At 34.5% G+C, this 24,225-nt stretch overlaps 3 protein-coding genes across 3 annotated transcripts in view; 1 reads left to right on the forward strand and 2 right to left on the reverse strand.

Annotated features, from left to right (window-relative positions):
• Positions 1-20,868, reverse strand: part of LOC137927359 (uncharacterized) — a 39,020-nt gene extending 18,152 nt beyond the window's left edge. The window contains exons 1-5 of the mRNA XM_068771154.1: positions 20,784-20,868; positions 18,756-18,827; positions 16,992-17,173; positions 13,773-13,911; positions 1,274-1,407 (exon numbers count right to left, since the gene is read on the reverse strand). Coding sequence (XP_068627255.1) covers positions 1,274-1,407; positions 13,773-13,911; positions 16,992-17,173; positions 18,756-18,827; positions 20,784-20,865 — 609 coding nt within the window. The 5' untranslated portion in view covers positions 20,866-20,868. The remainder of the gene's footprint in view (positions 1-1,273; positions 1,408-13,772; positions 13,912-16,991; positions 17,174-18,755; positions 18,828-20,783) is intronic.
• Positions 7,551-9,804, reverse strand: Dip-B (Dipeptidase B). Its single transcript, XM_068771310.1, has one exon. The coding sequence runs from the start codon at positions 9,730-9,732 to the stop codon at positions 8,194-8,196; it is 1,539 nt and encodes a 512-aa protein (XP_068627411.1). The 5' UTR covers positions 9,733-9,804; the 3' UTR covers positions 7,551-8,193.
• An 847-nt stretch (positions 20,869-21,715) lies between the features above and the next one.
• mRpS35 (mitochondrial ribosomal protein S35) lies at positions 21,716-23,809 on the forward strand. Its single transcript, XM_068771186.1, has 2 exons — positions 21,716-22,010; positions 22,975-23,809. Exons 1-2 carry the CDS (start codon positions 21,792-21,794, stop codon positions 23,776-23,778), a joined length of 1,023 nt encoding a protein of 340 aa, XP_068627287.1. The 5' UTR covers positions 21,716-21,791; the 3' UTR covers positions 23,779-23,809.
• The last annotated feature ends 416 nt before the right edge of the window (positions 23,810-24,225 follow it).

Raw genomic sequence — 24,225 nt, forward strand, 5'->3', positions numbered from 1 at the left:
CCAAGTCTGAGCTAAAAGAACCGAAGATATAAAGGATATATTTATAGTGTTAGCTGCCTTATTATCTCTCTGAACCGTACCGAGCCAAGTGAGTTAAAGATATAAAAGATTGATATATATCCCAAGATCTAAGACATGTAAATATAAGATTTTTTTTGTCAGAGATACATTTGCCCATCTCTAGACGAAACTTGTATTGTCACCCGGTCTTCGTCCCGGTGTTTGCAGTTATCTTACCTTTTTTTGCCTCATTTGACCTCTACCGTCTATTGGTAGAGTTTTTTTTTTTAAAAAAAAAGGAAATATATTCTCCGGAATTTTTTAAAATATTTATCTTATTTCTATTTTTTACATCTTATTTTTATATCTAAGCTATTGGTTAGTGGTCTTATTTGCATCTTGGTTCTACACCTCATTTACTAAATTAATTTTTTGCGATGTTAACTTTTCTGTATATTTGTTATTTTATACGCATTTCCTTTCTATAACTCGAATGGAAAATGTAATAGCACGTTCCACTATTTTATACATTAAAAAAAAAACTTATCTACTTAACGTTAATATTTTACTACTTAATTTGTGTTTGTGACATCTTTTGCTTAAACAGGTGGCATTTGACACACTTATATCTTATTACTTCGACACGATACTAAACTAACTATAATTTTTTTTATGCTTATTTATAACGTACATGTTATCATTGTACACCGGGCCGGTCGCAGCCGGAGTGATTCATGTGTGGTTTGCTTTTTTAACTCCCTTGCTTGGGTACAATTAACTGCTGTTCCTGGAAAAAGCTTTCAGTACTATTTTGTCCGTGGGGACTTGGAGATGCAGCCTAAGCGCCTCGTCGGAGAGCCTTCGGTAACGCGCCGAGGTTTTATTTACTGCATCTGACTCCACGTACCTGCATCAGCTGTACTTCTGACAGTCCAGCAACAGGTACAGTACTTCTTCCTCCGTATTTGATGAGCAGCGCACTCATGAGCAGGGCTGTCTTCAGTGGGAATTGGTACAAGTATGAAACGAAGCCTAATACCAGCTAATAAGACTTCCGGATATCTGGTATAAACGCTCTCGTAACCTTGACCGTTGAACCCTCGGAGTAACGTTTCTACCAGGCCTCCAGCGTCTCTTGTCTACCTGCTTAGCGTGCGAGGTAGACACCCTGTCATAGACTGACTTGGTCTTCAGCTTCTAGGCTGCCTATTTCGCCAGCTTGCTACATGAGATTTGTACTCACCTAAGGCTGACAACATTTCCATTATTTTACCTTAAATATGATGGTCCTGTGTCCATTCTTGCTAAACTCCCGATCGCCGAAATGCATCACGCTGTTGACGTCATAATGCAACGGGCGAAGTTCTATCGGCAGCTTCGAGTCTTTCGCAAACAGTTCCATTGCATCTGTACATCAAAAGGTTTATCACATATTCACTTATTGAATTTCACGAATTGCGAGAAGTTTAGAATATAGATCCATTTAATACAAGGATATCTTCTTTGCAACCACCAGCTGTTGGGGTCGAAAGGTTCTCGAGTGGCGAACCCAAGCCGTGAACGCGGCTTGGGTCGCAGGAAGACGCTAGATCCAGGCAGCCCAAGGAATCGTGGTGATATTTGGGGAAAGCCCATGCGTTGTAGTGGGCGTATATTCGCTGACGAAATGATGGTGATAATGCTGGTTAATGTGGTGATGTAAATACCATCACATAGCAACAGGCAGGGTGGGTATCTGATATCTGATATACGATATTATATTTCAAGCGATTAATATGTCCCCAGTACATCGCCAATCTAATCATAAGTCAATGATAACAATAATCAACATGGCGCAATCATTAACGAAGTTAATTCATGTATAATTTGTTACCAATATAATTCCTGATATTTTACTTAATATTTTCACATTTTGAAATGACGATAAGAAATTTAATACGTTCTGATAAATAATTGAATATAATAATCGTGTAGCAATACCTATCGATGCGTGAAACGAACACGTAGCGACCGACAAAGATGTAATTATTCTCCTGAGTAAAAATACCTCTGATTTCATGAATGACATATAGTTTCAAAACCAATGAATAAATTCAACACTTCGTTCAATATCAACCAGTGACTTATGACAAAGTAAGAAAAGGACCAATATTTAGCCACTTTCGCACATGCAGTGGTAGTCGTGCAACAAAGTGCACCGCCGGCCAGCCCGCTGATAAATGCGTATGCGGCACACAGACTCTGTGTTTGTCACTAGTCGGTGTAACATAACTCGTGAAGATGCCCCGTGGAGGGGTGAAACACGTGTTGAGTAATTTGGTGGTGGCGGTTGTGTGATTCGCATTGTTTGCCGCATGCACATTTATCAGCGGGCTGGCGGGCGGTGCATTTCATTGCACGACTACCACTGCATGTGCGGAGGTGGCTAAATATTGGTCCTTTTCTTGCTTAGGATGGACTTCCGCGAGGTAACGCCTGATTCCATTAAATACTTATGACAAAGTATACAACCAATGTGTTACCAGTTATAACATATAGCAGTGAAACCATCTCACTTCATGCGTGGCATTTCATAGTCGCGTTGTGACCAAAAGAGAGGGCTATGTTCAGGATTTCTACAAGATCGAAACAGAAATGAGAATAGACGAAAAAAAGTAATCAAACTGCACAACGGATCGGCAAGTTGAAATAGCATAGGCAATGGAACGCGGGAAACAACATAGATTCTAGGGCTTCAGGGCTCTGAATTGGAAAGTACGGATCCACTAGACGCCCAGGTGAGCAGACGATCATATTAAGCAGTCGAAAGACGCTAGATGAAGGCTATTTCATTCTGGCCCTATTGTAAATCTTCTGAAGAGGCTTAGTCAAGCATTGAGTGTCTTACGTCTAAATCAGAGTTCCCCAAACTTTTTTGTTGTGTAGACCCCTTGCCATGTTTTTCCGAGTTAGGTAGACCCCCTACTTGCCTGATATTGATTTCCTGTAAATTTCTAACTGTCGTGAAGTTTAGTGTTATAAACTTAAAGTAAAAACACATGTTATGTTATAAAAATGTATTGCGACCACAAAGCCCATACGAACTACAACTTACACAATTTTATAAACATATGTAATAATTTTTTACTTCATAGGTACTTTTATAAATAATGTAAATGTTTTGATATTATAAGATAGTATGATGTAAGTAAATAAGTACTATAAGTATATGTGTTGAGATCTACTATCGTGGACACCCATTTTTATTTCATGGACCCCCAAATTTTTTTTCGCTGACGTAGACCCCTAGAGGTCGATATAGACCACTTCATTTGTATGAGGTTATATCCATCCTCATCCATGTTACTGCAAAACTATAATATTTCGCACAGACAGTGGTAAAAAATTGGTTTTGATTATGAAATAGTGAGTCGATGTGGAAAACAGACCATGGAATTTGCAGCGTCATCATTTAGTACCGCATCTCTAAAGCATCTACACCGAAGGTTCTGGAAGTAGTCCAGGTAAGTGCTTACGATACCGGAATTCCGGACGATTTTTGTCCGGTATTAAATACCAGTATTTTGATATTACATTAGTTAATAAAAATTAAATTTATGCACAAAATAAACCTAATTTAATTTATACGAAAATTCAGTCCTCGCTTGATGATGAAACAATTGATTGTTCATGTTTTTTAAGTGCATACTTTAATAAACAAAACGCAGGTTATTAATATCATTTCATAAATACTTTCAATTTATATATATTTTTTGCTTCTTTAATTATATAATGCCATACGAGTCTGTTATTTGTAAAATGTAACATACAAGTTAATATGTACTTTTTTTTACTTCCACGTTTTTTGTACCTACTCCGTCTTACTATGTAATAGATTAAATAATACCTACTCATTGCGGAACGATATTCACTGGATTTTATAGATTACTAGCTGATCCCGCAAACGTTGTTTTGCAAACAAAAACTAAAGTTTTAAATTAACACATTAAAAATAAAGGTTGATCGTAGAGGGGTAAAAATTTAAGGTTGTGTGTATTTTTTCATGTTGTATCATAAAAAAATAAAAACTAAAAATTTTGTCTAAAAATTAAAAAAAAAATTTTTGGGGCGGACCACCCTTATCACTAATGGGTATGGAAAATAGATAGTAGCCGATTCTCAGACCTACTGAATTTGGTAAAAATCGGTCAAGCCGTTTCGGAGGAGTTCAAGTTCGAACACCGTGACACGAGAATTTTATATATTAGATTTGTTAACAAGTCAATTTAACAACTGAGGTAAGTAAAAAAAATAACTAGTATTTTTTTAATAATACCGGTGTTAATACCGATATTTCAAATATGGTTTACCGGTATTCAGATTTAAGTTCGGTATTGTAAGCCCTCGTCCAGGTGGGTCAGTAGCCATTCACGAAAGGCTTGACGGGGTCTACACGTCGTGACAAAAAATGAGGCACTGCAATTAGTAAGTAGGATTTCATGATAATTTATCTAGTTTCGATAGTGAATTAAAATGTTCACTTCACTTTATCATTGAAAGTAAAGTTGGATACAGACACTTTTTTGATTATTTAATGGAATCAGGCGTTATTTTGCGGAAGTCCATATGGAAGTCCACAGAGTCTCTGTGTTTGGCACTAATCGGTGTAACGTAACTCCTGAAGATGCCCCGTGGAGGGATGAACACGTGTTGAGTGATTTAACAGTGGTAGTTGTGTGATTCGCATTGTTTGCCGCATACGCATTTATCAGCGGGCTGGCGGGCGGTGCACTTTGTTGCACGACTACCACTGCATGTGCGGAAGTGGCTAAATATTGGTCCTTTTCTTACTTTTCGATTGGTCAACTCTTTTTTTATATCCAGTCGCAGTACAATCAATTAATTGATTACCCAATACTGTTTTTTTTACTCACAAACTATTAATTTTTGGTTGGAAATTGCAACGCGAACTTCACATAGTTACTAATCTTCACGCTACTTGTCGTCTTTTGGGAACATGATATAAACGTAGGATATCAAGCTAAATTTTAATAGTATTTAATTTATATAATAATAATAATTTTGGTCTGTACATTTTTGATAGACCTAAAAGTCCACAATGACTCACAAAAATACAATATCATTGAAGGAAACACAATACAAATCCAGGAAACATTTATCGACTAATGGATTTATTTTACTCTATATAGATAGACGGAAATATAAATCGCATATTTGTAGTAATTAACCATAGCCAATTCAGAAATATTTAAATAAATTAATCTAAACTAAAGCATATACATACAGGGTATTAAAAAAGGAAAGGAATGCATTAAACCGCAATCAAGAATTGCTATAGCTTATTAGAATATCACATCTCTATCGTAAAGAAATCAATGCTCTCGACGACTATCATCTACTTAGGATCATTTACAATGACAAGTTATAGATTCGAAAAATGCCAGACAATTTCATGAAACTAAAATCAGATTGAGTTCTCCAATAATAGAAAGTTACAACTTCAAGCTTTTAAGTCCAACTCACAATAAACTCTAAAGGATTTGTTTTGTCACTTTCACGTTGTTCTAAACAAAGAAATTTAAATGACAAGAACAATTAAGGTTTTTCACATCAACTTAAGCAACACTCGATAAGCTTATCAAGTCGTGAGGTGTTTTTTTTCTTGTACCCCTAATTTGTTGGGATCAGGGTCTTTGTTTACAAATAAGTTTTTCAAATTTTTATCTCTATTCTTTACTCACTTTCATTGTTCTCAATTTCTTTTGTTCTTACCTTTTTTCTTTCACAATATCTTTCATTATGTTCTTTCATTCCTTTTTGCTTTCATCGCCTTCCTTCCATCATCTTATTACTCTTAGGTAGCTAGGTACATTTCTTTTATTCTTTATTTTATTACTTATCCTATTTTTTACATCACAGTTTTATTTTTTTGGTTTTTACTTTTTTAATACAATACTACTTTTTTCTTATTCTATTTTTCCTATTATTAATTGACTAGTTATTTGTGCAGTTTATTTTGTACCTACTTATCTATACTGTTTTATTCCTTTTAACAGTATCTAGTGGTGTAGTTAACTTAGCTAGGTAGGCCGACGAAATATATCAAGGTCATAGAAAATCGCGAAATACGAGCGGCGAAAGAATGGTCATCGTGGCCATCATCGAGCAGGCTAACTTCTATCAGTTGAATTTATGGCGATGATCATAATGAAGCTTCTTTAAAAATCCTTGCAGAACAAAATGGCATCCTACTATGCCATTAACTTTAACATTAGCTATGAGGGTTTTGAACACGACCTTGGAATAACCTAAGAAACTTTGAAAGGGTTTTTTTGTAATCATTACACAATATCCGCAATACAGAAGTAGAGCTGTTCATCTCATGCTTTATTAATATTTAAAATTTTAATGGTATTTTTTGAAACTTTTTCATTCATAAACCTTATATATTCCTGTAAGTTTTATGTTAGTGAGAAATAAACAAGAATAATTATGACAAAATGTTGTTTTTGATTAAATAAAAAGCTGTGAGGTATTAGAAAAACATGGGACTCTATCTCCAAGCCTCTGAACTAATAAGACGTCTATTTGTCGAAATTCCTTGTTTGTACATCCAATAATGATTAAGAAAAATCAAAATCGTTTTAAAAAATACATTTATCAATTATCCTTACGTAAGACCTAAGCATAGGCCGCCTTTAAACATGCCGCACTGGTATAAACATTTACTGGTCCTTAATGATAACGAATGCCGAGGGTTTTCTGCCATTGATCATCATCATCATTTCAGCAGTAGGAGGATCACTGGTGGACATAAACCTCCGTCATAAATTTATTACAGAACCGGTTTGAATCGGAACTAGAATGACATGCGTTTGTTGGAATTATTGAAAAGAATTCTGTTAAATCTAGATTTTAAATTCATTTTATTCACGGTAGTGGGTCTGTCTTTGAATGTACTATAAATAACACAATGTTACACAATAAAAGGTGTCTCTTTATCATCACTTTTTTCGTAGAACCTCCACTACTAGATATATACCTCCCCCAAAAGATTTCGTATAGGACCGGTTGGATGCGATATGCATCCAACTTCTTCACACGACCTCAGCAAGGTTGTATGTCTACCTCGCGGGAGGAGGTCGTACGCTTCGCTTGCAAGTCTGGGATCTCAACTCCAAAAACCTTAAAGCCTCCGTAAGGCAATATACTTGCAAAATAATACATACAATAGTAGTTCAGCGGTAGGAACTGAGATTTGCAATCGCAGATCGCGGGTTCGATACCTTGTGCATTAATTGCATAGAATTGCTACTTCTCACAAACAAGCTTCCAGAGGACGGGCAGCAGCATCCTTTGCGTACTATGAAACCAGCGATTATAGTACATCCCCCATAGATATCCATGGGGAAGATCTATGCGTTGCAGAGGATATCTATGGGCTGAAAACAAGACGGAGAACGCATATAAGGCCATTGATGCTTAATGAGATAATAAGTAAATAATTATAATAGTACATGCATAAATAAAACAGAATTAAATTGCTATACATTTATTTATTCAATACTTTGTTCTAATAAACATAACAGTTTTATAAAAAAAAGTTACAGACAATATAATCTCTCAGGTTTACTTTGACAATCTTATCGTATATTCACGTATGAAAAATATTCTATTTACTTATAAAGAGTCAATAAATCGTTTCATATGTGATCACAAAGTTGTCATAACAAAATAATTCTTTTTAGAACTACATCTATTTGTGTGGAAAGTGCAGCGAGGTGGAAGTCGAGGAAGAAAGAATATGATCGCCGCCGCGAATGTTAATGTATTGATATAACAGGCGATCGATACTTCCCCCGTCTCGCTGCGCTTATACCTAAGGCGCGGTACAGCGGTTTCGGTGGCACTATAGAGATTAGAATATAGAATCTAAGTGGAACCGAAACAAAATAATAAATAAAATATTATTACGAATAGGTTTTTCTAAGCACTTTCAAAAATAACACTGTTATAAAGTTATTTTCAATAAGTTTATATGTGGACTATTGCCAGGTTCGGAATGTTGATTCTATCGAAATGAACCTGCTAAGAACTCGATAGTTATTCTTTCTAAGAATTACACAATTTTTTCCTGTTATGAAATAAAAAAAGTGGATTTCGTATGCTATGTTATATAAAATAAGTAATATATTACAATAATACATTATGTGTATGACATAAAGTTAGCAGAGGAACAGCTGATGGTTCTTCTGGTGGTATCCCCGCCGCTCCGGCGATGTCGAGATGTGTATACTTCAAGTTCTTACCCTCCAGACCTCCAACTTTTATCAGGAACCCAGCTGCGAGCTGATGATTACGGCACTTCGCATCTGTATCGTACTGCACCAAGTCATCACCCTTACATTTACCCATGTTTTGTTCTAGATCTTCAGGCCTGATTGTGGAAACTTCTATCCCTTCTGCCATCCTGCTACCACTGAACTGAAGCCTGGCGGCGTGATTGGTAGCTTTCGCGCTATGGTTGTCCATGGCTGCTACATAGTTTCCGTAACAAGCTCTTGCGTGGCCAGTCAGAGTTGCTACCGTGTATAAGTGAGGGTTTAATTCTCCAAAGGCGATCTGTGAGAGCTTGAACAGCGCGTCCGCCATTGCCAGACGACCCTCCGCGTCAGTATTTGTCACTCTGACCGTCTTGCCACTTCTGGAGACGAGCAGCTCATCGGATACATAAGAGTCCGATCCAACGGAATTACGACAAAGACACAGAACGCCTATAACCTTCAGGTGAGGTGGTTTAAGGAGCGAGCAGGCTTTGAGGAACCCTGCAACCGCAGCAGCACCGCACTTGTCCCTGGACATGCCCGCCATCTTCCCGGATATCTTGATATCAGCACCGCCTGTATCGTAGGTGACGCCTTTTCCAACAAGCATCAGGGTTTCGGTGACCCTGCTTAGAACATGAGGCTTATACTCCAGTTCCACGACCCTGGCCTTATGTCTATCCACGCGACTTGCTGCCCTATTCACTGCAGCCAAGAGCGGGTATTCCTTCTTAATGATCTCTTCGTCTTCTATCACATTGATACTTATATTTGCGATGCCCACGAACGAGTTTTTAATGTATTCGACGATATTCGCAGGGGACATTCTCTCGGGATCGCCGCCTCCGATATCTCTTGCCAAAATTCTAGACCTTTCCAATGCGATTGCGTTTCTAATAATCCTCTCGAAATCTTCTGTCTTTTTTTCTTCGGCGTGGAGACCAAGGCGTAGAAAACTGTTTGAGTTTCCTCTTTCTTTCATCTGTAAGGGCGTGTAATATGCTTCGAGTGCACTAAGGATTGCCACCAGCTGTGCGTCGGGGAAGTGTACCACATCTTGCACCACCAGAAGCGGTTTCTTAACACCAGCATCGAATGCTCTTATCATGCCCTTCTTCACTGCTTCTTTAACCACATTGGCATCGTGGTATGGGGTTATACTACCCGTTGGGGCGAGAATGATCCTACCACCAGATACGTAGTCGCAATGCCAGACGGTGGCCACTTTGTGAATGTGCTTGTCCAGCTTGGAAATACCTTCTACGAAGCTTCCTATATGTCTCGGAAGGTCCACCTCCATTTCCTCAGGATACATGACCACGATAACACCATCGTAGTCCGGTGACTGTATGTTGGTCTCGATAAAAATATTCTCGTATAGTTTATAATGCTGTGCCGGTTGAGACATGTTTACTGCACGGCGGCTCGATGACGACTGACGCTGATAAAGCCGACAATAACCCGTTTATTGTAATTAAGTAATTACTGTTTGTGTAAACTGAGCTATTGTACCTTTATCTCGATTTATGGTAGATAGCGAAGTGTTTACACGAGTTCAATACCGCAATATATTTAATAACATCTCTTGTTGATTTTACATTATTATAATAGAAAAATATATTCGGTGAGGGTGCAAAGCAATAAAAACCCATCTTTTAAGATCCTAGATCGTATTACTATTTTTCACGGTGTACTAATATAGACTGTAAGTATTTATTTAAATACCATATGTTTGTTTAACCAATAATTTTTTAATAAGTTTTGGTCACCTGCCCACTAATCATTTCTACACCACCTTGGGTCAAAAGATATTAGATAAATAAATAAATTATTAATAAATAAAAAAAACATTGTTATCAGATCCTCATTAAGTCAGGCTCATGACGTCCACAGCAGGATATAGACCCTTCGAATAAGTTTCATATAGAACCCGTTAGAAGTGGCTTGTATCCAATGCCTTCTGATAATCTTAGTAAAGTCGTCTCTCTGCCTTGTAAATTGACGCCAGAACCATCTGTTCCGCGTGCTAAGTGGCATGACCACTGCCACTTCAAACAGCTGGGCTGTGTCGATAACTCACTCCTGATTCAATGTAACGCATCAGGTCTTTGCTTATTTATTTAAACCAGTTATTTCCAAAGTCTATATCGACCCCTAGGGGTCTATGACAACCTGCAAGGGGTCTACGTCAGCGAAAAAAAATTTGGGGGTCCATGAAATGAAATTTTATGTTTATTTAATGTTACGTATATTTTACATAACAGATACAAAATTTTATTTTGAAAAGTTTTAATTTAAATTCAATTAATAAATGTATAAATTGACATGTGTTTTACTATAATTTTTTATCACTAAACTTCACTACAGTTAGAAATTTACAGGAAATCAATATCAGGTAAGTAGGGGGTCTACCTAACACGGAAAAACATGGCAAGGGGTCTACGACACAAAAAAGTTTGGAGAATTCTCATTCAAACAATCACAAGGCAGACCGCGTCAAGGGACGATGTAGTATGTCAAACGTTAAACAAACACAGAGTGTGATTTATTATGAAGCTATTGTTTACTAAACGATAACAAGTTATGACTAGTTTTGTCCGCCGGATCTACTTGGAAGTAACTGCGCCGACACATTACGTTGTTTCAAAAAATATAGGAAAATAAATGAATAAATTTAATTTTCAAGATCAATCAGTTTATTTATTGATATAATGTTATTTTTACTTGTAAAAATAAGTAACTACATCCCAATAGTAATGTTTTATATTACAAGATATTTTTTTATCCTGACACGTAAATCATCGAATCCAACTCGAATGGACAGCGGTCTTCAAACTGCGAAATATCTTCTCGTACAATATCCTTCATTGTGTTGAGATCAAAGTTCATCACCAATGTGTGTCACCAGTGATGAGATACGGCATAGAAATGTGGTGTCTCACTCAACCTCATTGGTCAGTTTGTACAAAGAGCAACGGAGAGAACTCTCCGGATTTCTCTACCAGATTCAATTAGGAATGAGAACATACGTAGACGAAGGAAAGTAGCCAACATTTGGAAACTCAAAGTGGTGATCATCAGGCCGCACAGCGAGGGTCAGAAAGCCACCCGGGGCTTAAGGTTTTGGAATGGAGATCACAGACCGGCAAGAAATATGGAACTTCTATTCACAAGGTGGACAGAAGACTATGTTATTATCGTTGGAAGATAGAAGATGCTATATGCAGACATCTTTCAATCGGTTTCATTTGACTTTTATAAGGGAGGCCTATATACAGTTATTTAGATATAAACCAAGTACATATCAAGAGGGTTGAATGTCGGCTCGACATGACTATAAATGAATAGAGCTATTTGTGCTATTATAAATAGTGTCGTATGGTCTTTAAGAGAAAATAAATTAATTAAAATATTGACTAGACCTTCTTATGTGTATTAAAATTTGTTACATGCGCACAAAAACATTAGAGATTTTCTCGTAATGTTTGATCTATACAATATTAATTATTAGAAATTAGAAACGAAGGACTCGACTGCATAAATCCATTTTTGGACAATGTTTACGTCTTATAATAGGATCACAAAATATTAGGGGGACCGGAAAGTAATGTCATTGCTGTCGACATATTTTACAGAAAAACCGATTGATTTTTACCGCTCCGGCATTGATTTTGTATACTAGACGGCAAAAGGTTGTTGATAACGAAGGCGAATATATTATTGATAAGAAATAAAAACCTGTTAAAAATGTAGTCGTGTGAATTTAACTTGAGAAAGCGACATTACTTTCCTAAATACAATGTTAACAGATTATGTATGATCATATACGCTGTTACTCAAATAATGCCATAATAAAATTTAATTATCTATATCAATAATTTTATAGTTTATAACGGGAGTAATGTACTTTTAGAAAGTTACAGCTAAGTGTTGCTACTTCATCGATTCCGGCTTAAATTAAACAGCCTTTCTTTTTTTTATTAATTCTAATTTCTATATGTATGATATTAATCAATTTCTAAATATTTCTATTCAATTAGGCATTGACATGCAATTTTTAATTGTCAATTATTTTAACATTGTAAGCAATAAGTTAACACCGGCTGGGAACGCTGATATGTTTAGAGCCGGCCAGACTTAACAGTTGTTTTTTAAATAGAAATTTGACAATTTTCTTGTATATATACACATTAAAGTATCAATCATGTAAAAGAATCAACAAGATAATTTCCTCATATTTTAATCATTTAAAAATTATAAAATGCTACATTAAGATTTATTTAATAACATATTTTTAATTTTAGATTCAAAACTAAGAAACGGAAGTCTATGATATGTCGTAAAACGTCTTATTATATATGTGTACACCCATACCTATGATTGATTTGTTAACATATATATATTGTATGTATTTGAATGTGGAAGATCAATGACCTTAACGTGACAATACGAGTAACCACTTGTTAAGTACTCGAGTGAATAGTTTAATGATAAACAATAATTTATTACTTTTATATCACTTTAACTTACAACAGGATAAGAACTCGCATATACATACAGAGTCTAAATAAAAAATTGGCGTTTGAAAAAAAATTGTACCGATCTATGACGCTGTGAATCTTCAACCCATTTTTTTTAAATATACTTACATCCCTTTTAAACATAGGGCATCTGGGGCCCTAAAGATTACGGACTAAAGATGGTAAACTCGCGAGCTAAAGATAAGAAAGATATCTATCTTTGTAAAAGATATATATCTTCCTATATAAATCCCATCATCATCGTTTATTAGATCACTGTTTAGTGATCACTTCCGCCACTTCTTCTTTAAATCAAATTGACCCGAACTGTCAATTGTCAATTGACCCGAAACATTTCTGACAGATAATTAAGATCATTATTTGTTAAATATTCAACGCGGTGATTCGAATGAACATGATTCAAATGTGAAATCGACTTTTGTGTTATCTATAATACATTTTAAAGACCACACGGCTGATGTTATTTACTTGTAGGCATATACAACTTCGTAAGGTGTGAAATGATATAATGGCCCTTATCATCCTCCCTTTCTCATACTATTTAAAAGATCAGAGGCCTAGATTTTTCTCAGAAGCATTGGTCATCATCATTTCTGCTTTAGCTAGTTCACAACTGGACATAGGTCTAATAAGAATTTCCATTAGGACTAGTTGGAAGTGGCCTGCATTCAGCGTCTTCTAACAAGGTCGTCAATCCAACTTGTAGCTTTATCGTCCTATACTGAGCTCGCCTGAAGGTGATCTCTACTCCAGAACTTTAAGAGTCCGGCGTTCATCTGTTCTGCGCAATAATTGAAGTGCCTTCAATTTGCAAATTTGTTGGGCATTTTAAATGTGTAGCCTTTACTTAAAATTGTTATATTTTTTATATATAAAATGAATAGAAACATTGTCAATAAAATCTTACCCGGGTCGATATTTTCAAATTGAACGTCGATGTAGATGTCTCTGCTGGCGCGGTTGTGTTCAAATGGGAACCCCAGCGCACGCATCACGGTCATTTCGATTTGCGGTGACTTCAGACAGTTGTAGCCGAGAATTATCCGCTGGAAGAAGATTTTATCTTAATTTTTCTTATAAGATGGTATTATAGGAATAAAATACGATATAACTTCTAATCAAGAATAACTATATTATCAACATTTTTTATTGATATTAATGGAATTGTAGTTGCAACATTTGGAGCTACATATGTTCTCGTCCAGTTAACCCATGAGTCTAGACCAGAGTTCCCCAAACTTTTTTGTGTCGTAGACCGTAGACTTACCTGACATTGATTTCCTATAAATTTCTAACTGTGGTGAAGTTTAGTGTATGTTTAAAATTATGTATTGCAACCACAAAGCGAATACCAATATCCGACAACTTACACAATTTTATAAACATATATAATATTTTTTTTACTTCATAGGTACTTTAATAAATAATGTAAATGTTTCATATTATAAGATAGTATGATGTAAAAGGTAAATAGGTCAGTGTACGTGTTGAGATCTACTATCGTGGAACCCCAAATTTTTTTCGCTGACGTAGACCCCTTGCAGGGAGAATCACTGGTCTAGACCGACGCCACGAGTCAGAATAGTAGATTTGTTGACAGACAACGGTTTTTTAAAGAATGTCTAAAATGGAACAGGACACCGTGTTGACAAATATCGCCACAACGAGTCACTCATACGCCGAACAAGAGTGGGAACCTTTTTATGATTTTATACCCGTATTTGTAAACATAGCTATATATTTATGTCAATGCAAGCATTACGTAAAAACAGACTCTTATTTCAGTTAAGATAAAAAATATCTTTGCCTCTTAAGTTCCTTATTCTCAAAAATAATACAAGATGATTTTTACATACTCGTCATAAGGTCGGTTCAGGCCATTTAAGTAAAATATATTTTTTTAATCTTAAATCTTAAGGAAACATCGATAAAGGTTTTACTCTCAGTGCAATTATCGAGTATTTATAATTTTATATAAAGATAATGATGTGAATTCCTTTCATGGTAAAACAATAATAAAAGAAACATCTATAGGAAATTAACAAAAGGAACTTTACGTAATTAGTTTTTATATAAATTACATAGTCCGGACATGGAGTAGAGATATACAGAGAACTTCGTAGATCAGTTCACACAAGCGACAGGAAATCTGTTTTACATTTTAGCTGCAAGACGTTTACGTCTTGACAAAGGTCTTCTTCCATAGATTTCTTTTTGCAACTCTTGATATGGTCACTTGTCAACATTGTAAGTGTGCGTTCTACGCATCGCGTGCCGGTTTATGGAATCCAGTCTAGAATCTTTCAGGTAAAGCGGCTATCTATTTTGCACGTTGTGTAACCTGGCCACTGCAACTTTAACTCGCTAATCCGCTGGGCTATGTCAGATACTTTCGTTCTTCTACGGATCTCCCCACTTTCAATCAGATGTCGTAGAGACATTCTGATATCTCTCTCCACGGCTTGTTGTAAGACTGTGACTGAATGAGGTCACATTTCTGTTCCGTAAATCATTGCTGGCAATATACATTACTGCATAAATAAGCAATGGTAGCTCAACAGGAGTGCACTGAGACTTGCGATCAAGGATCTTAGGTTCGGTTCCCGAGATACAATCGTAGATAATTCACACTACACATATTGTGTATTAATATAGGATTATCACTGGTGATAAAAAAATTCCAGAGGATATCAGTATCGACATTTGCGTACCATAATACCGCACTGCGGTCGCTAATTGGCATGTCAAACGTGATGATTATGGTATATTGCCCATAAATATTTTTGGAGGAAGTCTACGCCTTGCAGTGAACGAGGACGATGATAGGATTAATTCGTTCTTATTAAGACAGACACAAGAGTTGCCCAGCACTGGACAAGTGAGCTCTGCAAGTCACGTCCGTTGCTTTTTTGTTTTTTGTATTTTTTCTCGTTACAGCAGCTATGGTAATAATAAGTTGTATACATTCGCACGGTGCGTAACAAAAAATATTAAGTTGATGTTATCGATTCTAAAACTTTTTCGTATAGTGTTTTATATTTTGCTAATTGCCCTGGGTTGAATTGCTGGAAGCTATAGGCTAAAACGGCAAATACAGACTGGTCGTCATCCAAAACTCGAAGGCACTGAGGGACATTGAACATGGATATAATGAGAGTTAAAAAGTCTTTTGGCTCTGGTGAACAATTACATCTTCACCGGTTATTATACTTTTGTTAAACGGTTTTTTTAGTTCGACCCGTACGGAATTTGTTTATTTGGGTCAAAATTAGAAATTAAAATTTAAGCACCTTCCCGTTGTCAGATTGATCTGAAATTTGGTACACACATTTAATTTACATGACAATACAATATAATAAAATCAATAACATTATAAATCTAAGATGGCCGCCGATACGAAATGACGGATTACATATTTTTCCTTAACCCCCTCAATATGGGTATCAAATGAAAAGGCTACACTAGTAAAACACGATGATTATGTCAAAATTTAAAATTCAAGATGGACGCCGTTCCAATATGGCGGACTAGGTACATATTTTTCCACAACAACCACAACATTGGTATCAAATAAAACCGTTTAACTTAAAAGTTTTTTAAATGTATTTATTTTATTGCAGCACACAATATTGCAATATATTGCAACATATAAAGGTTACACACATTAGTGATGGACTTTCATTTTAAGGTACTAACCCCTTAGTTGATGAAGACACGTTTCGTAGTTTCCTGAATGTTATCCGACCGAATATGATTCGACGGTTGACCTCTTGCCTAAGTTAGACTTAACTACCTTTTGAATATGATGGCATTAGCATATAATAGCAGCTCACGATTATAGAATTTAAGTAATAAAAATGTGATATAAAATAACAATGTAATTATGAAAATGTAAAAAGAAAAGAGGAATGAATGAAAGGTGATACAGAGCAAAAGGGAAAGACAGCAGAATTGTGGCATGAAAGAATAGACCGAAAGACAATGTGAAGTATGAAAGAAGAGAAAATAAATAATAAAAACTTATGTGAATAAGTAAATTTACCCGTAAAGTCCCTGTCCCACAAAAGATAGGGGGTACGAGAGGCCCCCAATAGCGGGGGCCAACAAAAAAAAAATAGCAACTCACGTGAGGTTCTTCTGTAGAGTGACCTTCAGTGTTGAAAATACATTTTCTGATGCCGTTTGGATTCTGGAACAGCATGACGTGCTGCGATCCGCTAGGCCGCACGAGGACCGGTGTGAACTTCAAGCACGTTTTGAACGCGAAGAGGGACAGAGAGGTCATGATAGAGAGGGATTGTTCGTGATCTGAAAATTAATGTAAAAATTTTGATAGAAAAATGAATGTATACTTCATTCGTTGTCAATCAATGTAGAGGATGTACATTGATTTAAAAATTAATTGCTTGATAATGTAATGATAAATTATAAGAAAAAAAAATCAAAATTCGGATTACTTCTTTTTAAAATTAATAATTATTTACTATCTGTTCCTATAGAGTATGGATTGCTGGCAGTTATTTGTTACTTTATATTGAGCTTATTGGAAATTTGTGTAAAAACTTTAAAACATTATACCGACAAATAAGCTATATATAGTTACCCTTTATAGCTTATACTTTTACTTGTTTATAGCGATCACGCCTATAACCAATTTCCTGTATACGACTAGGCAAATATAAGCAAGAAATTATAAATATACCTTCGTTTTTGTTAGCAAATATAACTGGTTCCTTTAAAACAAATGAAATATCCTGCCTATATATAAAATGTTTTCTCGTCATTATTTTAACCGATGTCTACAGCTAGGCGTACTTATATTTCCAATAGAATCAGTTGGAAGCATCCTATATATATATATATATATATATATATATATATATATATATATATATATATATATATATATATATATATATATATATATATATATATATATATACGAATTTACCAAGACCGTATGTATACCTTATGGGTGGAAGTTCCACGCGCTTGAGAGATAATACGATATACAGAACTTTTTAAGAACTGGCCAGTTTAAAAGTAATATTAAAATTTAAAAATAGAACTCTTTAAAAATCTTTTTACAAACATTACATAATTTTGTAATAGAGATGGATAAAATGTATCCCTGACAAGAAAAGATTGATTTATATGTTTTCGATCTTGGGATATATCACTCTTTTATATCTTTAGCACATTTAGCTCAGTACGGCTCGGAGAGAGAATAAAGCAGCTAAGACTAAAGATATATCCTTTATATTTTCGGGTCTTTTAGTTCAGACTTAGAACTTAGTAAGGCGGATTAAAACGTATGAAATATTCCTATTAAGCATTTTATGTCTTTGTCATAAAGCACATAAAGCTAAACGCCCGCGCGCGTGATTTTGTAATTCCGAAAATCTGTAGTTTATATTTTTAATATAAACATGCAGTAGTTATCCGCCTTTCTCTTTTACGTATACATTGCTACATAAGCCCATCTCTCTCTAACTCTGAACGAGCCGCAACTCGCTATAAGTATAAAGATATAGAGATACAATTACAACGCACGCGCGCTGGAGAGTAATTATATCTTTTGAAAATATATATATCTTTCTTGTCTTTAACTTTCGAGCCACTCATCTTTATTCTGTAATTTATTTTTAAAAAATGCGGCAACATAAAATTTCGTTTTTGATTGTCATTATGAATTTAACACGTGACTTATTTCGTTGTATGATTTTCACATTACGATAGACATCATTCATCGGTCAGTTAATATTGAAACTCCTATGCTACTATTTGCCACTTGAATAATGAGTTCAAACGTGGGCGTACTATCACAGTGATGATCTATCTAAACTAATGTAGAAGTTATGCGGCATATGATAGTTTTCCGAATGCTCACCGAAGTGATCCGGATCTATGTAGAATGGTACGACAGCATTAGGCCAGTAGACATGATGCTCCTTTTTGTCAACTGTAATAAAAAATATTACTTATTATCTCATAACCACTTCTTTCGACACCCTCACCAAATAAGCCCGTATTATGCTATTGCGCGCTTATTGCGTTTGTGTCAAATTCGGCAACTACAAGTAGCGATTATATATATATATATATATATATATATATATATATATATACTAGCTGATCCTGCAAACGTTGCTTTGCAAAAAAAAATAAAGTTTTTAATTAACAATAAAAATTAGGGTTGATCGTAGAGAGGTGAATATTTAGGGTGGTATGTATTTTTGTATGCTGTATCATAAAAAAATAAAAACCAAAAATTTTGTATAAAAATAAAATAAAAATTTTTGGGGTGGACCACCATCTCTTAGAGGAATGATTTCCTTAGATGGAAAATAGATAGTAGCCGATTCTCAGACCTAGTGAATACGCATATAAAATTTGGTAAAAATTGGTCAAGCCGTTTCGGAGGAGTACGGTAACTAACAGAGTGACATGGAAATTTTATATATAACGTTAAATGTGTATATATATATATATATATATATATATATATATATATATATATATATATATATGTGTGTGTGTATATATATACACACATTTATATATATTTGTGATTTTTTGGCATATTTGTAATGTAAAATGAAGGAAAAGGATTACGAATTATTCCCGGGACAAAATGTTCGATAAGTTTCCAGTACTGGGTATCACTAGCTGCTTTTGTACTTTTTTATGAATGAATATATTTAATTTACGGAAACGTCTTACTACCAAAATCTATTTTAAAGTATCGATCACGAAACTAAACTAATGTGACTCGAACAAAAAAAAACTGTAAAAAACTATTGCCGTGAAGTTGGCAGAAATGTAAACATGAATAATATCGTATTGCAACCTTACTGATGACAGACAATATAAAATTTCGCAAGAATAACACCGTGAAGGACTTTACCCAGTAAAATCCATTTTCCAGTGATAAGATTTTCTATTCCTTCAGCACATGTTTTGCGATTTTTTATTCAAATCATAGTTCAGCTGATTTGAGGGAGATTTCAACCCCCTCTTTAATAGCTTTTCGTTCACTTACTATAGACCAGGTTTCTTCCCTCATCCCCCGCGCGCCAATGAACAGCGATGATTCTTTCTTAGCCAGAACGATTTCAGCGGTTTCCAGAATAGCACTTTGATTCCTCGCGACATATCGATTAAATCTAAAGGGTCCTAAATTAGCTCCTGAAGCTTAGGTTCAATATTCAGTATAAACGCTATATGTACTTGTTTCAGGGGTCGACGGCGAGATTGAATCCTAATAGAACTCACAAGCAGTTCGTGGTCGCTGCCACAATCCGCCTAGACGTGTCTTAACGCTATTATTATATAATCAACTTGGTATCTATATCTTCCGTTTGGAGAACTCCCTGTGTATGTCGCTCCGGGTGTTATTGAAACCATGTATTAATTACAGCGAGGTTATTTATAGTTTCTGTTCATTACCGGAGGTGTTTTCCATCAAAGCAACAATTTAGGTGTGGTTATTCACCTTAGATTTTAAACGAATATCTAAATCTAGATTTGAAAATTGAATCTATCTCTCTTGAACAATGTTGCTACATATCATATATTATAATTGAATAATAAAATATAATGCTAAGCATTCCTTAATATATCAAATTTTGATGAATTGTTGACGTTATCTTGTTTATCTTTACTTATAGACCCAACCTATTAGGTATATTTATTACTATTTGTATATTGAATTAAACTTTATTAGAGATACACTAATCTTTTAAATAATAGAGTTACAACATGAGAATGTATGTTATTGTAAAAATTTTATTTGAAAAATATGTATTTTTTTAATCTGTCAAAACTAGTGTGCACTAATCTAGATTCATAGCTTCAACTAATACGCTACTATTAATAAACATGTGTGAATGTATTTAAACAAACATTGACATATTACCATTGGACACGGTTTCATTTTTCGAATCTGTATAAACTAATTTTACAATAAACAACGTCACTAAAGCACAGTGCTGCAACATTTTCCGACGAAACAAAACCGTATATGCAGTAAATCATTTCTCAGTTTATAGGTTATTTATCGCATGAAAACATTAAAATATTTTTAACAACTGCGTTAGAAATTGCGAAATTTGTTTTAAGACTTTCGTCTTATAAATTTATCAAGACGAAATACACAGTTTTCACAGTGGAAAAAACTTCTCAAAAGATCACCTGAAACTCCTTTAAAAATAAAATCATTAAAAAATTATAATTAATAATTACATAATTTACGTTACAATACTTTGATGTGTGAAATAATAGCTACTTCTGTAAATGTGAACAATAAAACCATACAAATAAGTAATTAGCTTTTAGTGTCATGTTAGTTTCTTTAACGCAATATTATTAACTTAATTTCTTTTTATGTGTTTGATTGACCAGTAATTAAAGTACACAAATGAAGTAACTGCCAATAATATAAAATAATTATTTAAATAGTGCTTCAATTAACACTTAAAATTACAGATTGATAGATAATAGGCGTAGTTTATCGAGGTAACTTTATTTCTTTTAAAACCTTTTACAAGATTCATTTCATATAGCATTATATATTATTCAAGATAGCACAAAATTATATTCTGAAAGACAAAGGACCACTATCACTGGCGAACGACGAATATCAATCTTAAAGCTTTAAACTAAAGATCATTGTTAAACTAGGACAAGAATGATCATAGTTTTTATTATGAACCCTTATATATTTAAAAACCATTATTTATTAATAAAATAAGTATATATAGTGATTTATGTTGGTGTTTTAATTTTGGCTAAAGACTCTGTAGCTAAAGATATGTAAATGTTTTCGTTTATACTCTATGCTTGTACATAAATTGTACTAACTTCGATTATAACCTAAAAATGGGTTTTTAAAGATATTTAAAATAATATAAATTAAGAACCAAAAATGAGTGTTTTCAAATACACAAAGCCGGGTAGCCTCGGTTCGGTATTCAACGTGCAAGTTTTATGGCGACCGAATTCGACAACGGCCGAAACGGCAAAGAAAGACGAGGAAGAGTTTCGCGTACTCGATATATTAAAGAAAAGAGATCGTCAACAAAAGAAACTGGTCCGGAGAACTGAAGTACAACCAGATAGGGCCGAGAGGATGCCCACAGATCAGGTCAGTCAGAAATATATAAAATAATGTTGACAAAATATGGAAGAACATTTTTAGCTTACAGAAAAATTACTGTCACGACTGTAAATCGAATTCTGTAAATCGTTTTTGTCCAAAATACCTATATATTTTTTACTTTGAATTAGTTCTTGCCGTAACAATTAATCGTTGTTAAGTTCGGAATTGTAATTCATTAGTCGTATTAATAATAAAAAATTAAATTATCATTTCACGAAATATTCTGTTTGGTATACAATTAAGGTAACAGAAAAATGAATTAAAACCCAATTTTAATATAATGATCTGTTCTACAAATGTAAATACTCAATAAATCGTACCGAAAAAATTCCGTAAATGTTAAAATCATTACTCTGAAACCTGTTATGTTCATTAATATTTTCTATTGGAATGCAATAGGGCAGTAACTTCCCTCAGTATAGTCTTCAGGGATAGATTAAAAATAATTTATCTTAATATGTAGTAATCCAAATATGGAGAATGTTTATTCTTACTATATTACCATAAAAAATATTTTTTGTTACTATTCTAACCATTGATTATATATGTATGAATTTAAAACACATGTACATTCACTCTTTTAAAGCTTTTACCTAGTCCTAAGTGTGCTTTGGCAATTATTTTTATAAGTTATATATATAGCCACGACGATTTTCTATATGGCACATTGAATATATATGACCTTTTTAAAGCCAATCAGTTCAATTTTAGATTTATTAAGGAATACTTCTGCTAAAAAGAGTAATCCGAGTGATAGAGATCAAAAACTAAAAGCTCAAGCTCTTTTCTTCATATCATTATTATCATTCCAGCCTTTTGATATCTTCTGGACATAAAGCTTACTCATGGATTTCCTATAGCATTGGCTGGAAGAGGTCAGCCAAAGACATTACTGTTTTATCATATTAAAAATTTTTTCCATGATAATTTATGTTATTATGCATTTCAGAATTGGGGAAATGTTTGGCCCGGACCGAAAACCTTCCATCCTTCATCTGTTCCTCTTCCAATTCGACAAGGCTATGTCCCAAAAGGCCAAGCGCCACCAGGCAAGAAAGGCAATGCTGAACTCATGAAGATACCGAATTTTCTTCATCTCACACCTCCAGTTGTAAAATCACAGTGTGAAGCTATCAAAAAGTACTGTACAGAGTGGCCAAAATTACTTAATTCTGAGGAGGCCATTGAGAAACATTATCCAGTAGAAGTAATAACATCGGATTACTGCCATGCAAGTCCAACAATACGCAATCCATTGGCCAGAATTGTTAATTTAAGAGTCAAATTATCAACTTTAAAATTGGACAAGCATGCAAGGGATAAGTTCCTTAGGTTAGTTGGTGATTGCTATGATGAGAAAACAGATTTAGTGACATTCGTAGCTGACCGCTGTCCCATGAGAAAGCAGAATTTGGATTATGTTAATTACTTATTGACAGCATGCTATCACGAATCATGGACCATTGAAGATTGGGAAAAGGAGAAGACAGAGGAAGATATGGAATACTATGATTGGAACAACAACCAGTCTAAGAAGAGCATTGTAAACTGGCATTTAAAATGCAGTGGTAATGAAAGAATATTAACCGATGATGAGTATAAGAGTTTTGATATATCGGAAATTCCAAATGCGGAAGATTATAAAAAAGCAGTTTCAAGTTTGATGAATGATGGTGAAACTGATGAAACAGTAAATAACTATGGTATTGCTGTGAGAAAGTTGCTAGGGTTGCCAGAAAGGAGTGATGTTTAACATTAATATTTAAATAAAGTTAGTTTGTACAGTCTCTGCTTATGTTATTTAAATTTCACTTACCTAAAAAAATATAATGAGATTATTGAATGTTTCCTGTGAATAAAACATTACTAGCCTGACATTGCCCATTGCACCAGCTAGTTGAAGTGCCAGGTAGTAGGTATACCGAATTGCAAGCTGAACCTTTGGAATCTGGGGCCTTAAGCCTCTTGAGTGCAACATAGGAAGACCCAGCATGGACAGACATTGTTATTAAAGTTATCGGAACACACTACAAGCTATTTCCTTTCTATGTTAGTATCACCATAGTAATATCTAATTTTTTTCCTCTCTGAACATAAAATATTCTTATGAGAATTATAAGTAATTAAATTTTAATTAAATAATGCTCCTTCATACAATTAATTTTTAATATGTTGTACTGTTGCTAACCTAATTATATTT

The sequence above is a fragment of the Battus philenor genome, unplaced genomic scaffold, assembly GCF_028537555.1.
Source record: "Battus philenor isolate CCGP_79_NKW_IND1 unplaced genomic scaffold, ilBatPhil1.0.hap1 SCAF_30, whole genome shotgun sequence".
In the NCBI taxonomy this organism is placed as follows: Eukaryota; Metazoa; Arthropoda; class Insecta; order Lepidoptera; family Papilionidae; genus Battus; species Battus philenor.

Bases quoted from the DNA above. Each gene is read 5' to 3' on its own strand.
- Dip-B (XM_068771310.1), bottom strand. From the start codon at position 9,732: ATGTCTCAACCGGCACAGCATTATAAACTATACGAGAATATTTTTATC.
- mRpS35 (XM_068771186.1), top strand. From the start codon at position 21,792: ATGAGTGTTTTCAAATACACAAAGCCGGGTAGCCTCGGTTCGGTATTC. The intron at 22,011-22,974 runs GTCAGTCAGAAA...TATGCATTTCAG, and splicing joins AGAGGATGCCCACAGATCAG to AATTGGGGAAATGTTTGGCC.